The sequence below is a fragment of the Opisthorchis viverrini genome (genome assembly GCF_000715545.1).
Source record: "Opisthorchis viverrini unplaced genomic scaffold opera_v5_260, whole genome shotgun sequence".
Lineage (NCBI taxonomy): Eukaryota > Metazoa > Platyhelminthes > Trematoda > Opisthorchiida > Opisthorchiidae > Opisthorchis > Opisthorchis viverrini.
In genome coordinates, this window is record NW_008751918.1 from 468,218 (window position 1) to 482,979 (window position 14,762).

At 44.7% G+C, this 14,762-nt stretch overlaps 2 protein-coding genes across 2 annotated transcripts in view; one reads left to right on the forward strand and one right to left on the reverse strand.

Moving 5' to 3' along the window:
• Positions 1-3,112: 3,112 nt before the first annotated feature.
• Positions 3,113-3,322, reverse strand: T265_09194 (hypothetical protein; the record flags this gene model as incomplete). Its single annotated transcript, XM_009175206.1, has 1 exon — positions 3,113-3,322. A coding segment is annotated over one exon (210 nt), but the record flags the coding sequence as incomplete, so codon positions are not given.
• A 2,456-nt stretch (positions 3,323-5,778) lies between these two features.
• Positions 5,779-14,762, forward strand: part of T265_09195 (hypothetical protein) — a gene marked incomplete at both ends in the record, with an annotated part of 29,670 nt that continues 20,686 nt past the window's right edge. The window contains 5 exons of the mRNA XM_009175207.1: positions 5,779-5,826; positions 5,867-5,965; positions 6,004-6,309; positions 7,916-8,167; positions 14,326-14,439. Coding sequence (XP_009173471.1) covers positions 5,779-5,826; positions 5,867-5,965; positions 6,004-6,309; positions 7,916-8,167; positions 14,326-14,439 — 819 coding nt within the window. The remainder of the gene's footprint in view (positions 5,827-5,866; positions 5,966-6,003; positions 6,310-7,915; positions 8,168-14,325; positions 14,440-14,762) is intronic.

Here is a 14,762-nt window from a genome sequence, read left to right on the forward strand (position 1 = left end):
GGGAGTGACTATCTCGAATAAACAAGAACGCCTCAACCGCTGTGTCGAATACTTCGAACAGCAATTGTCATGGCCACCAGCTGGCACCAATCTGGAACCCATAGGTGATGTAGGACCCCGGACGGTGAACGTGGAACCGCCAACGACCTCGGAGGTTTATAATTGCATATGTTCTCTTTATCGCCACCGAGTCTCTTGTCCCGATGACCTCCCACCCGCATTGTCCAAAGTTGAGTTGAAGTCCTCAGTCAGCGCTTGTCTGATCTGTTCATTTGCATTTGGGAAATGGAATCTGCTTCAGACAACGGGTGAGAGTAGGTGATAGTGCCCATCCTCAAAAAAGGAGCTTGTAGTGAGTGTGGTAACCAAAGAGGAATCAGCTTGACCCCAGTCGTAACGAGGCTGTTGGCGTCGCTTGTGCTTCGTTGCCTTACGGTGGCTCGTGAGGCACTGACTCGAGAGCAGCAAGCGGGATTCCGGCCTGGTAGGAGTTGCGTTGACAAAATATTCACACTTCGTCAGGTGCTACAACAACGCCATACGTACAAGCTACCCACAATTCTAGTGTTTCTGGATTTCCAATTTGCATTTGACTCGATGAACCGGTCTGTTCTGCTTGATAAGCTTGTCCACCAAGGAATGTCCCGGAAGTTCGTGAACATAATAAGCACTTCGTATTCCCAGACTTTCGGACTTGCGAATTATCCAAAAGCTTCCGTACACAAAGTGGTGTCCGTCAGGGGTGCCCACTCTCCCCATTCCTGTTTAACCTTGTGATCGATAAAATCATGAAACGAACGCTGGAAGGTCTCCAAAACCCCGGTGTTCAAATAGCCTGTGACAAAAACCCTGTCGATCTGGAATATGCAGACGACATCGTTCTCATGTTCGAGGAGGAGAAGGCGCAATAGTTCTTGGATGAACTGACCAAAGTCATCCTGTCTTTTGGTATGCACTTTGCACCCACACAGTGTAAGGTCATGCTCGTGGACGCGCAGTCACTGAACAAGCCATTTACCATCCAGGGAGAATCACTCCAAGTTGTGGAGCGTTTCACGTATCTTGGAAGTTGTATTAGTTCCAACTGTAATGTGACGAATGATGTCAATGAACGAATCTGCAAGGCTCGGGTCGCGTTTGCTAATTTGAGATACCTATGGCGTCGGAGTTGTGTATCACTGAATCTTAAGGGACGCGTGTATCAAGCTACAATGTGGGCTGTTTTGTTGTATTGCTATGAGACTTGCCTGTTCGGACAGCGGAACTGAGACGTCTTCAGGTGTTTGATAATCTTTGTCTCAGAACCATAGCTCGTGTAGGTTGCCGTCGGCGTATCCGTGACAAGGCCGTTAGAAAGCGAGTTTTCGGTTGTGCAACGGATGCTTCCATTGAAGAATGTGTCCAGCACCAGAAGCTGCGTTGGTTTGGACATGTGTTGCGTATGCCAAACCATCGTTTGCCGAAGAGAGTGCTGTTTTCCATGCCCAACTCAGAGTGGCGTAAGCAGAGAGGTGGCCAACCCTTGACATGGCATAATGGTGTGAAGGGGATTACGAAACGTTTGGGTGCTGTCGGTGCCACTCGCCTTCCAGAAGGAGACTCCGTGATCCTTACTGCGCCTGGTTGGAGACGCCGCAATATATGGCTGCCAACCGATGTCGGTAGCGATCTTGCTGTCAGTTTCTATGCAGATTGCCCGAATGAGTGTATGATGGTGTAGGCACCTCGGAATGATTGTAGTAAGCTAGCACTAAATCCCTCGTCTGTCAACCTTTATTCTTTTCTTCACAATAAGGCTTTCAAGTAAATCATGGTTGTACGACAGCGAAGCATCGGTGTTGAGCATTGATGTCATGCTGTCGATGAAGATGATGATGATCACTCAGGATGGTTTTTTCATGATCTGTCGTGGTTGCGCCGGTCAAACAGAGGGACGGATATAGTGGTCCGGGGTGATGTAAATGCCCACGTTGAACGAATAAGCCCGGAAGAAGCACAATTAAGTGGTAGATTTGAAGTCGACACTCAGCGTACGGGTAATGGGGGGGCCGGTGCTTTAGTTGTTTGCAGATCATCGTCTATTCCTGGCCAATACGAACTTCCAACACAAGTGCTCACACCGAATTACTTGGAGGCCACCTACCACAAGGCATTCGTGGATTCAGTTGGACCATGTGGCTATCAGCTGCCGATGGAGAGCCTCAGTTAAGGGTTGTCGTTCCTTCTGAGGTAGGCAGCTTGTGGCAACTAATGATGCCATATCACGGGCCCGGCTATCACTTCGTTTTCCGTCAGCATTTCGCGTGCCAAAGAGATCAGTTTCATTGATCAACTTCGACAAGTTTCAGTGGCTGAAGAGTGTGGAGCTGATCCAGCTGGGAAGCACACTCATGCGGATAATGAAGGCTGCTTGGATGTTGAATGGAAGCGAGTTAAAGATGCTATGCTTTCAGCTCTCAGAAATCTTTATCAAAGCCATCTGATTCGACTAAAGGAACGCCGAATATTGTCGATATCAGCATATCTCATTGCTGCCTGAAAGACCATACCAGAAACTAGCGACTATGATGGTATGCACAGTTCCCACAAACAGGATAATCAGGAGTTTGAAGAACCACAGAGGACGCTGGTAGATTTCGAAAGCCCGGGAGATGGAGAAGGCTTTCGCTTCAGGCCACAGCCGCGGCCTGATTATGCATCAGCAGGTGTCAGCTGTATTGAATCACAATGTCTGCGAGTTTGTGGTTCCACCGACTCCACTCCACTGGTTAGTGTCATCACCAATGGTCAGACAATCATACCAAGACCTCATGGCCAATAACATTACTGTATCCGCTTGTTCATCCTTAATTCACTACTCCCTGTTCAACCTCAACTAACCTATTCATCTTGCATTATCAAGTTCAAATGCTGTAGTAACTTGAATCGATGTAAACCTGCATACAGTTCATGCTGAAAATGATCTCAATCGTCAACAGTCCGACGTTAATCTAGCAGCAGCAGATCACGACTCGTTTCTGATGCGTTCTCACACAGCAGGACGATTTCGCTACTTTTCCCGTTTCAACTCAATGTGCTTCAGCTTTGTTTATGGTCCACTGGTCTGCATATTCTATGCCACAATATTGAGCTCCAATTTCTCTGCGGCCTCGTCGCCTCGTTCATCGTTGTTCTCATTATGTCCAACGTGGAGCTGGTGATCAGGACTTTGACTCGTTTTATGTATGAAAAGTTCATTTCTGTGCTTTGCTCTCGTTCCCAGCCTTTTTGAGGAATTGGTTGGAGTTCTGGTCGACACTGCATGTGCTGTGACGTAATACATCTACCATGCGGCTCAGATACAACTTTACGTGTAACCTTACTCTTTTGAATCTCATTGTATGCAAAAGGATGTCGTAATTGAACTATTATTACCGTTGCTATTCGTATGTGTTTATGTGAACGATTCTCTGCTCATGTCACCTGTTCTACTTAATCGTGTTAATTCCGAACGATTGCTTCCTGAGCTCAACCAGCTGATCAACAGACGTTGGGTTGCCTTCCGTCAGTGCTTGTATCGCATGTAGCCACTGTATTGTTCCTCCGGCTGTTGCGACTTGTAACCAGAGCGTGTGGTTCACCAAATTCATTGATTAACCTTCGCCAGACCCCACCGGCACGAAGGACTAATATTCGTTATATAAAGCGTGATTGAGCGCGGGTGTCGTAGGTTTTGTGATCCACATTTCTTTTCACCCCGCGCATGAATGACCACAAACTCTAAAAAGGAATTTAGACAGTTTGTGGAAGTCAGGTATCGTATGTCTCCAAAATTAATTAGTAAAGGTACTGAACAAACCTTGTAACATATTACGTTGCCTTGCTAATACAGTATGCTTCCGTCTCCGGTCAATTCCACACTATCCTAAAGTGGATGACTTTCGGGAAGTATACAGTGGGAATCATCGACCAAACCCGCTCAAGCCTGCTTTTTGGCGAATGGATTCATGGGTTCTTTGCCCCAATAATTCCGTAAGTGTAGTGTGGGTTCTGTCTTGGCTTAGTGAAAACAGAGTTTCATAGCTCCTATTGAAAAGACACAAGATTCTCCCCCACTAACCACTGGACGGCCATCTTTTTTCTTCCGAAAGTCATAGAATCCTCCGTAACTGGCCAGTTGTCAGCCCAACTGCATCGTGTTCAATCGGTTTTCTGTTGACGTATGCTGGAGTGGACTGACTTAAATGGGCTTTCTTCCGAGGTTGCCATCACCACCATCTTCGGAAGCAATACACAGTAGCAAGTACTAGCGATTCTTGAGTTCACCAAGTCTTGTGGTGTCGAACATGGTAGCACCCTCTCACACCCTCTCCCTTTTCAACTTCATCACCGATGTACTGTTTGAAACTTCCATGTCTGCTACAAACACCGCGTGGGCTATAGAAGCATGGTGACCGCGTTATAGTGAGTGAGTGTATTATAGACGAAGCCCCGAAGGCGCGCGCTTTGTTCATGGTTAAACCGCACGGACGCAGCCACCTCCATCTATAAATCCATTCATATATAGACCACTCATAGAAACAGGTTTCCTATCCGCAAATTTTTCAGTTAAATAGATCGGATGCCTTTAATAAGAACCAGCTTCAGGTGAAGCATGCTTCATGAAGCATATATTATTTGAGGGGAAAAGGGCATGAAAATACCACTAACCCCTTATGCAATCCCGTTTCACTTAACTATACCATGCATAACTCTTTTCCTCATGTTATTCCAGAGAGTCCATCTCGTGTGTATTGTATTAGACTGCATTTTCAGGGTGCAGACGGGATTCCATGGCGTTCATATTCGGTATCCATCAGCTCCTCACACATTATTGAGAAGCGGCCTATGCTGGCTTACATGGCGCGCAGAACTTGTCTTCAGATGTTGGAACTAGCCTTTATAATGAGGTGCTTTATATTCACCATTGCGGCAATATACATTCTCCATCACTCATCTCCTTCTGTCATACGTTTTCTTGGGTCCATGTCACCATTAACTACGTACATACGAACAGTACCACGCTGGATTCGATTGCGTAAGCTTGGAGGTAGGTATTCCGAGAGCATATGATAGGGATTAGAGGTGGTTGTGAAAAAAGAATACGTAAGTGGGTGTAACAGGTAATCGGATTGCAGCTGCTGTGTCTGTTTGTCGAAGTGGCACATCGTCAAACCGCAAGGCGACATGGGGAACGGAGTCAACAAAGGTGCAACACTTGTTAACAACTGAGCTACGGCAGTTATACACTCCTAGACACTTCTAGGCGCATAGCCATCCATGCCCATTAATAGCTGTCAAATTCCGTTTCCGTTTGACTCTATCTCTTAGAGACACGCAATTAAACTGGCTTAATTCCAGTTGCACCTCTCTCTTCCACTGCACAGAAGTGCTGTGATGCTGACGAAAAATTCACAACAGGGTTTGCTAAACTCATCGAGCGACTCTACTACAATCGGACGGATTCTCTTTATTCTTGACCCTCTTTCATGATGGGTATTTGAACGGTTCCAGCTAACCGCAAAAACCACTGGGTGACAAATAAGCGAATGATCCATTACACTTTTCAACTGCCGTGTCCCACAATATTGCTCTAATAGTGTGTTGTAAGATTATGTCGGATCAATTCACATTTGTTCAACTGATCGTTCGTTTTCCTCCTTTGATACAGCTGTTTTGTTGACAATTTCACTGTTGGAGGTTGCCCAATCTCAGGCTATCCGCAGACCCAGTATATTGGCCTAGCGTTGATGTAGACTAATGACATCGAGGAGACGATTAGCCTTAGCAGATGAGCCAGCTCAGGAGGTACGTACAGCTGTGTTATTCTCACCTGTAATGCGTACAGAAAAAGACGTGTCTTTCAACCCCAACTGTATACCATGCTGCAATCATAATTTTTCTGGAGTTCTTTGCTTTTGGCCTCCTTACCACTCCGATGATTACGGTGAGAAATTTTACGCTTAATCATGACATTAATTACAGGTTCTTGATGAGACATTTCCGAAACATACCTTCCTCATGAATGGGATAATTCAAGGGGTGAAGGGGTTCCTGTCGTTTTTAAGTGCACCTCTGTTGGGTGCGCTTTCTGATGCTATTGGGAGAAAACCGTTTCTCCTTTTAACCGTCACATTCACCTGTTCTCCAATTCCACTGATGAAAATCAGTCATTGGTGGTACTTTACAATGATTAGTATATCGGGAATATTCGCTGTTACCTTCTCAGTTGTTCTTGCTTATGTCGCCGATATCACAACTGAGGAAGACAGAAGTTGGGGCTATGGGTTGGTGAGTTTCCCCACTTCATTTCCGTTGTTATGTGTTATCTTTGCTCATTCTTTCAGCAGTACATTTGGTTTGATAAGCCAATTGATTCGCAATGTATGACTCTCATGTAGTCTACATGTATCGTATTACGTGCAATTATTGCCATCGAATATGTAGATGATGCTGACCGGCGATTTCAAATACCAGTTACCGCCGAGGCTTATGAGTGTCAGGGCAAGAACGGACAATCGTTTATTTCTCCGCTTTTCCCAACCACTTGATCAGTAGTCACCGGACGTCGACGAAACGGTTGTTTGGCAATGATGGATCCCCAAGCTATTCACAACAACGCCATCTCAGATGGTAAGATAGACACTTCAAAGAGCAGTTCGACTCGTTGCCTGCAGCATTCAATTCAGTGAACGGTGCATACCAGATTCCCGTCGGAAACCCAGTTAAAATATAGGATACCGCCTCTCAAGCACTCCATGCACCAGTCCCGGAGCGGACGGAGCTATAATGACATTCAGGCTGCATAGAGTGAAGGTAGATAACCCACTGAGTAGAGTTTATCAACTTCCAGTTTCAAGAAGTAAGTGATAATTCTTAAGGAAACCATGGTGGCATCCGTCCGGTGCCCCTAAAATCCATTGTGCTCTATGATATTTTCCGGCACGGGTTACCCCCGGAACAGGAGTTCCAGATTCCTGAGAGGCACTCTTAATGTTGCCTCCACAAAGTTATATTCACAGATGCTGGAACAGCATTACTTCTTTCAGTGATCAGTCATAGTCGTCGCTTCTGTCTAAAGGCTTCCGTAGACCATAGTGTACTATAGCAATGTGTAACGACCGAAGCATCCCTGCCTAACCTCTCAACTTTACCAAAACGATTGTACGCCAGCTTTCAAAGTCGTACAAACCCTTTCCGCAAATCTGTTGCCGTCTGGCAGGACTGCTCCATTTCACTTCTTGACTTGGACTTTGTTATCTGTGTGCCCTGCCTACTCCTGTGGAGTCGAAGTTCTACCGAAACGTGTACCTACAAATATTAAGTATACGAAAGACATAGTTCCCTTTGGGTCAGGACGACGCAGATTATCTTACTGCCTCCTCACTTCGAATGCTTTTCGTGCCTGTAAGTTTTCAGGTTACTAGTTGATGGGTGAGATCTTGACCTAGTCGCATGTTTACAAAGTATGAAAATTCACACATGTGGGCAACTGTCACTGTTGGTTGTCCGGTTGAAAATAGAATTGATTCTCATATGGAAAGGCCCATGATGGATTCTGCTGGTCCTCAGTACAAATGATTCCAACTTGACTTCAGACGGTTTATCGACAGCGCTGCAGTGCTCCCGAACTCCCTTGAATGGGACTTTGTTCACTGCTGTGGAGCATGCTGCAGAACACGAAGTTGTATTATTAACGTCAGTATGAGCACATTTGGTAAATGACGGAGTGCAACTTTAGACACAACATTACTCTTACCTATGACTAGACAAGCTCTCCCGATCCCCCTCAGTATCCGCCACATTTCCATCGTCATCATCATCGATAGCCTGCCTTCAGTGTTTAACACATGCTGCTCTACACATTTCCATATACATTGTTTTTTCCTTTCAAAAGGTTTCGGCCACCTTTGCCGCCAGCCTCGTCACTTCTCCTGCAATCGGAGCCTACCTTGGTCGAATTTTCAGTGAGGATTTGGTAGTGGCCCTGGCAACTGCCATTGCCTTCTTGGACATCTTTTTCATCCTTGCGTGTGTCCCGGAATCTTTGCCGGAGAAGGTGCGTGCGAGCCATTTGTGTTCCATCACCGGTCGAAGTGGTAGCGCTGGCAGCGGGAAACTGTCTTGGGATAGGGTGGACCCATTCGCGGTAGGTTTTTCTTTGGATGGAACCTCGGGCGTGTTCCTCTGTAGTGCGTCTCGTTTACTTCTATTGAAATAAACTTTTACTGTTGACCAAAAGATATTTGAGATACTTTTTCATTCAGGGTTCGAACCTCTATCGCTAAAGCTGTAAGACCTGCTTAGGCTTTTACGTCCCATTGAGACATCTGTTCCAGAGCGCAACAGGCAGGTATGTCTTATCTTTATTTTATTCTTATGTGACTTCCGACTTGGTAGCTGTGAAGCAAATGTGCACAAGTTAAGCCTCTTGATCGATGGCATTATGCTTTTCAGGGATTATTCTAATCGGCGTGCACATAACAAGGTAGTCGCCTAGTTCGACTGATGCACTCACTTTCATAACGATTTGCTTTTAACGGGTACTCACCTGGGACCAGGCTGAATCTCTCGTTTATGATTTTCCCAAGAGCATCCGGGTTCCAGTTGAGTCCCTGTCAAAAGTAAATTAGTGTGCATATGTGTCTTAGCCCTGAGCCAAAGCCATTGCATCGTGATCACCAGACATGCGAAGGCCAACGTACGGGAGTTCTGGGTTGTTCCCTGGAGCTTCGAGGCATATGGTCGAACTTGGGTCTTTTGTGCATGTTTCCGCGTCACAAGGTACGTCGATCGAAAGCAAAGAACGAACAAGAGAAGCCCGTTTACTAGCTTGAAACAGCAGACGTTGAAATCAACTATATGGAACCACAATATGTTTAATCCAATGAGGCTTATTTTTTAATTATTTTACTTGGCAGGAGTTTGGATATGAGCAGGTGACCTATGCTAAGATGAATCATGAAGGTTGTGCAGTGTTTTAGTGACTACGCTCTTCTCAAACACGGTGTGAAAATACCGTAGAGGTCATTCATTTCCCATTCCCATGGGTTTTGGGTATCGAAGGGCAAGACTGGGATTGGTATTAAACTAAAGAGAATTCGGCCGGATAAAAAAGGTGATTGTAAATGAAACACTCTAGTCATTCACAAACCGCATGCTCAACCTTACGAATTCGCTTTCAACAAAAAAACGGTTGTGTGTACGCATAACATGTATGCATACCATCTATGGAAACATTAATAAAAAAGAAATCGTGTCTTGCTTTGCATCAGATCACCGGCTTTGTTGAAGTACATTGATCAAAGCTTGTCAACCTATTCCAACACTGTTGTCCCGAGTTTTCCCACTCTCGTCAGTACGACAGTTCCCTTTCAGATAGAAATCACTGTGTAGTGTGCGGAACGCTACTTGTTTTTGTCAGTTTTCAGGAACATTTCAGCACATTCAGATCTTGAGCACATACTATTCTAAGTAGCTACTCATTGAATCTACCGGAAATTTTATCTTTTATACAAGGAACTTCTAAAGAGGTTTCGAAACGCCATGAAGGAGATTTCATAGACCCAGTCGTTAACGGTCTCACAGCTGCACTAGGATTATCAAGAGCTCGATTCACGCTGTTTCACTGGTTATCATTATGTGTGGCACAGCATTTCATTTGTGTCAACTAAAGGATAGTACTCTAATCTTCGCTATCGTTGATGGTTAGGGGAGTTTTGCGGGCCTATAAGAACGCCAGAATATGCAGCATATGCGTCGCAGCTTGAGGGGAAATTCTGGTCAACCCTTTCATGGCTAATCTGCTTGAGTGGGCCATTATAAACAAGTGGTTTATCACGGACCGCATAAGGTTGTGAAGGCCGAACACCACTGGTGTTTATGAATCACCAGGCCAGCATAAAACAGCTTACCACCGTATATTTAAGGGTTGAGTATGTTAAACGGATGCTGTAAGATAATCCACGACGAAAACGCGTGAACACGGTGAGGCTCTCTTGGTTGATCTGGGTGCACAGTAGATCACACCTTACGAGGTCAGGAACGAAAGAAAGTGTTTTTCAGTGGTGATAAAAAATGCATTCTTGGAGGGGCAAAAAGCGATCCATGGTGAATTGTCTAACAGTCTAATAATGTCTGATGTGTAATAGTTTTCCACCCCAGAGTTGAGTTGACTTACCCACATGTAAGTAGTGAGTCTAAATGCGGTACATGGAACCGGTATAGGAATGAATAGAGCCTCAGAAGATGTTGGTAGCTCACGTAGCATAGACTGCCGTTGGTTTGTCCGCTGGCCTAGATACTACTTGCAAACATGTCATCATCAATTGAGGTGACATTACCAGTGCGTCTTTAGGGAGTGCGACGTACTGGTGCATCGGCGGTTGTTCATAGTCACTCTCAGCTGATAAGATTTTCTGCGTGAAATCCTGGCAATCGTCGGAGTGGTCAACCTGCTTACTGATTGCAGAATCGACCGAGATATTTCTTAAGAATTTTATACACATTTTTAGGGCCCATGCTTATCGATTCTCCTTGGAAAACGTCCTAACACCAGTAAAGTCTTGATTAAATTTGCCGGATGCGGAACGAAATGTAACCTTGTGCTAACCGGTTTGTAAACCCACATCAGCCTTAAAAACGAAGAAGTTGGCACCAGCCACAATGTTTTCAACGCATTTACATTGGAGCCAGTCGCCAAGAGCATAAAAAGTCCGAGCGTGCGGTGCAAGAAGAATAGTCTTTTAAAGAAAACTTTTATGTGTTCCTAATGCAAACGGCTTGTGACCAAGCCGATACCATAAATAGGCCTGGTTAGTAAAATAATGAGCTTGTTACCTCTGGCAACCGACTTCAATGACAATCCTTTGTCAGCGGATCACAGTCCCTGAGGTAAGCAGGGAATAACATGTTTTCGACCCCCACATCCCCTCTAGCAATGAAGAAGTTGGATGCAAAGTATAACTGCACGACATCCATTTTTGAGTGCGATTATCTTTATGCTGATTCCCGCAACGATGATTCCTCAGCTGACTGATGAAGTCATGGTTTTAAATAAACCCACATTATCCAATGATCAACACCCTTCTCCTACTGTCTGGGATCCGCAGATGTGATGAACTTTTCGGTCAGTTTTTGGAGAAAGAATCAGAATGCCATGATCAATGGGGTCAATGGACACGCACACCTACAGGTCGGAATCGTTAACAAAAAACCAAGGTTCCTCTCTTCCAGTAGGAGGTTTTTTTGAACTATACATATAATACCGGACAGCGTTGCAAATGTTTATTCCTCATCTGAAACTGAGTTCTACAATCCGCCGAGAGAATCGTAAGTGTGACATCTTCGGATTAATTCAGGGGTGGGGGTTGTTTCGTGGTTCAATTCTACGATCCAGTAGTTTGCTCCCGAACAGAAACTCACTTCACATATTCCTCCAGTCGTCATTCTAAACGCGAACACCTTTTGACAGCCATATAACTCCTAAAATTCCACCCGTCATCCACTTTGTAACAACGCATGTAGATCGTTTCAAGGAGGTTTAGTAAATAATCGGTGGATTTATTGCTGGGCAACGTTTTGCTTTGGACACAAAAACTTCGTCAGGTCAACTGAACACGCTACTAGGCTGACAGCCTTAAGGCGGATGAGACTTACACCTAGCCGACTTAATCAGGGCTGAATCTGTTCGTTGACTAATACTTACAACAAATGCGTTAGAGGGAATGGTCACCAGGTTGAATGAGGATTTCGGAGGCTTGTTTTTCCGGTCAAGGGCTCTTCAGTGGATTATTCCTCGGGGATGTCGTTGCCCACCAGTAAATCCACCAATTGTTTACCGTACTGCTCTGAGACTATGATGATTGAAAATACATGTAGATGTTGCCCATAGACCTTAGCCACTTCCATCCTGGTGATGAAGAGGGGTAATCTTATTTTGATTCTGGCACCAGCAGGGGAGTCAATCCTATGGTTACTCTCGAGTAGCTCGTAAAGCAACGAAAACAACACGCTGACTTTTTGAACTATGGGTTAAGGTTGATTCCCAGATTTAGCTGAAATCACTCGAATGAAGTTCGCAATTATTGATAATTAAATTCTTTTGTTGACAGTACTATTAAAAAGCTTATTTCTCGGAATTCGACGTTGTAACCCAAAAACTAGGCGTACGGTAGCCCAGTTTGAACACCTTCAACTGAAGGACATAAAAGTGCCGTCCGAAGGTGTTCTATCATTTCAGCACTGTACTTTACTAATTATACAACGTAGCTTTGTTGACCAAGGGACGTTGTAACAAAGTCCTGATAATTCTGTTTTGACAAAGAACACAAGGAGCAGTGTATAAAAAATAAATGCACTTTTGAACGGCGGCACAGAGTTTACACTGCATCCCAGTAAGAAATGAGTCGGACAAAGTAAAGAAACGCATATGAAACACTCAAGTCCCTCTCAAGCCAAAACTTCGTTGCCCCGAACACCAAAGGTACACACTGTGCACGATTGGACAGGTTTCCTAAATTACACTAGACTGGCACTCCTATGCGCCCCATACAGTCTCAGGTTGATGAAACCGCAACATAATCTTGCAAGATGGCCTGTAGACATTATTGTGCTCATGAGGAATGATGTCTCATGCCACAGCTTTCGAGTTGTTGGAGGAACAAAGACTACTTCTGGGAAGCAACTAGCTTCCTTGGAAGTCCAGTCTCGCTTTACTTCTCTCGCTTTCATTGAGACTACAGACTGACCTCATTCCATTTTCCGAAGATGTTTTGAGTACTCTTCCGGTAATGTGTACTAAGAACAGCCAGCTCCTATTTGACGGAAAACCGTTCAAACGGATGATGTGGTAATGGGTAGTCCATTAAGTCTGTATGTTGGCCGATTTGGCGAACAGATTAACAATGAAATCAACAAATTATGCTGCTACAAATGTCATGTTGTCGTTGGCGAAAACAAGGCTCAAGTAGAATATATGTGAAAGAATCTGAACGCACGAAACGTATTTCTTGCTGTTAAGTATGAAGTGTGTAACAAACGGGCATTTCTTGGCGTATTGACGTGCCGAGAACAACAAGCAGGAAGGTTCATCTTAAACTGAGGACTGCTGATTTCGCAAACTTTAGAAGCTTCGTCCCAGTAAGCTACACATGTTCCGTGCTGTTGGCCCCTTTTACACGTGTTTATTGAATGTTGCTCAGGGACTTTTGGGAGAGGATTATGGTTCGTCAGTAATTGTCCCAAACGAAACAGCACATTTCGATGCACTCAGCAGAAGATATTCTAATCCAGTCATTTCTGCGGGGGTGGGGGCTTCTTTGTAGCACCAAGGGATACCATACATTAAGCTGGCATTCCAAGGTGACGACTTACCAAACAAAATCAGTCGGCGTTCGAATAGCGTCGTAGAACGTTCGTTCACGCTGTCGTTGGCCCAATATGCTTAGTCAAAACTACACGCATGCCACTGCCGCCTAAAAAGGATATACCACCTAGTCTGATCAATTCACACTGTCTACAAACACAACTATACTTGCAGAAGCACGTATTTGGGTAAAGCTGAAAAGTAGCTAACTCTACTAGTAGTTGGGTATTTGCGTCGTTGACTAAATGTGTCAGTCATTTGGGTACCGAAGACGTCGATCGTCAAGCATTTGATAGAATCACAATGTGGTAGCAACTCAACTACCCTTCAGATAACCATTCGATATTCACTCCCATGTTGCACTGAAGCTGTATGGAGGCGAGGCGATTCAGTGGTTAGAGCGCGATTTTGCTGACCGGAAGGTCCGTGATTCGAACCCGACCTCTGCCTCTCGACTTCCCCTTTCTAGACTTGGGCAACCTGGCAGTATTACAGCCCTCGTGCTTCCTTCGGGTGGCATGGCAGCTAGGCACTAAAAGGATGCTACAGCCGAACGATTTTACTGAAGTTGCATCCATCCGTATGTTTGGAAGTAAATGTTTTCCTCATCTTTATTTTGTTAAACTTGTTAGCAGAATGAAACAGCTGTTGTCACACCCTGCCCTCCCACCCTTGCTTTATTCGTTGTGCACATCGGTTCTTGTCGCACTTTGAAACAATTCCGTTTCAACAGCCCCGTAGCAGTTTCCGCTGCTGATGTTTAGAGGCCGCGTTTTCAATTTATTTCTTGCCGAATCCTATTGTGATTGTCATGATGGTAGGCTTCTGGATGAGGTGTTGAAAAATTGAATAAGCTCAAATGTCTTTTGTTCATCGTGTTCGTTTCGAATTTGCAACTGTTTTCCACAGTTCCCCTCATTGAGCTGCTATTACATTTCCAGGCATTACGAAAGGTGACCAACGATTACCTGGTATTGATGGTGTGCATCACCACGTTTTTCTCCTATCTTCCGGAGGCCGGACAGTATTCCTGTTTTTTCGTCTATTTGCGACTGGTAAGTTTGCGCATTTGCGGGTTTGTATGAGCGCTTCTTTTCGTCGACTTTGTTATTCGGTGGAAGCCAAGTCTCCATCTTGCCATTGCAAACCTGTTTGTATGTTTGTTTGTGTCAGTAGCTTGTAAACAATCTCATAAGCTTTTTTTCTCATAATAATTTTCATGATAAATACTTCAAACGACAACCGTCGGTTGTGCACATTGTGATAACGCAGAAAACCTAGATTCAAGACATGCTGGTTGCAATGATTCAGGTAGTTGTCAATCAGTAGGCTTATTGCGCATCCGAACTTTGTTGTTGTTGTTTGTGTACTCTAATTG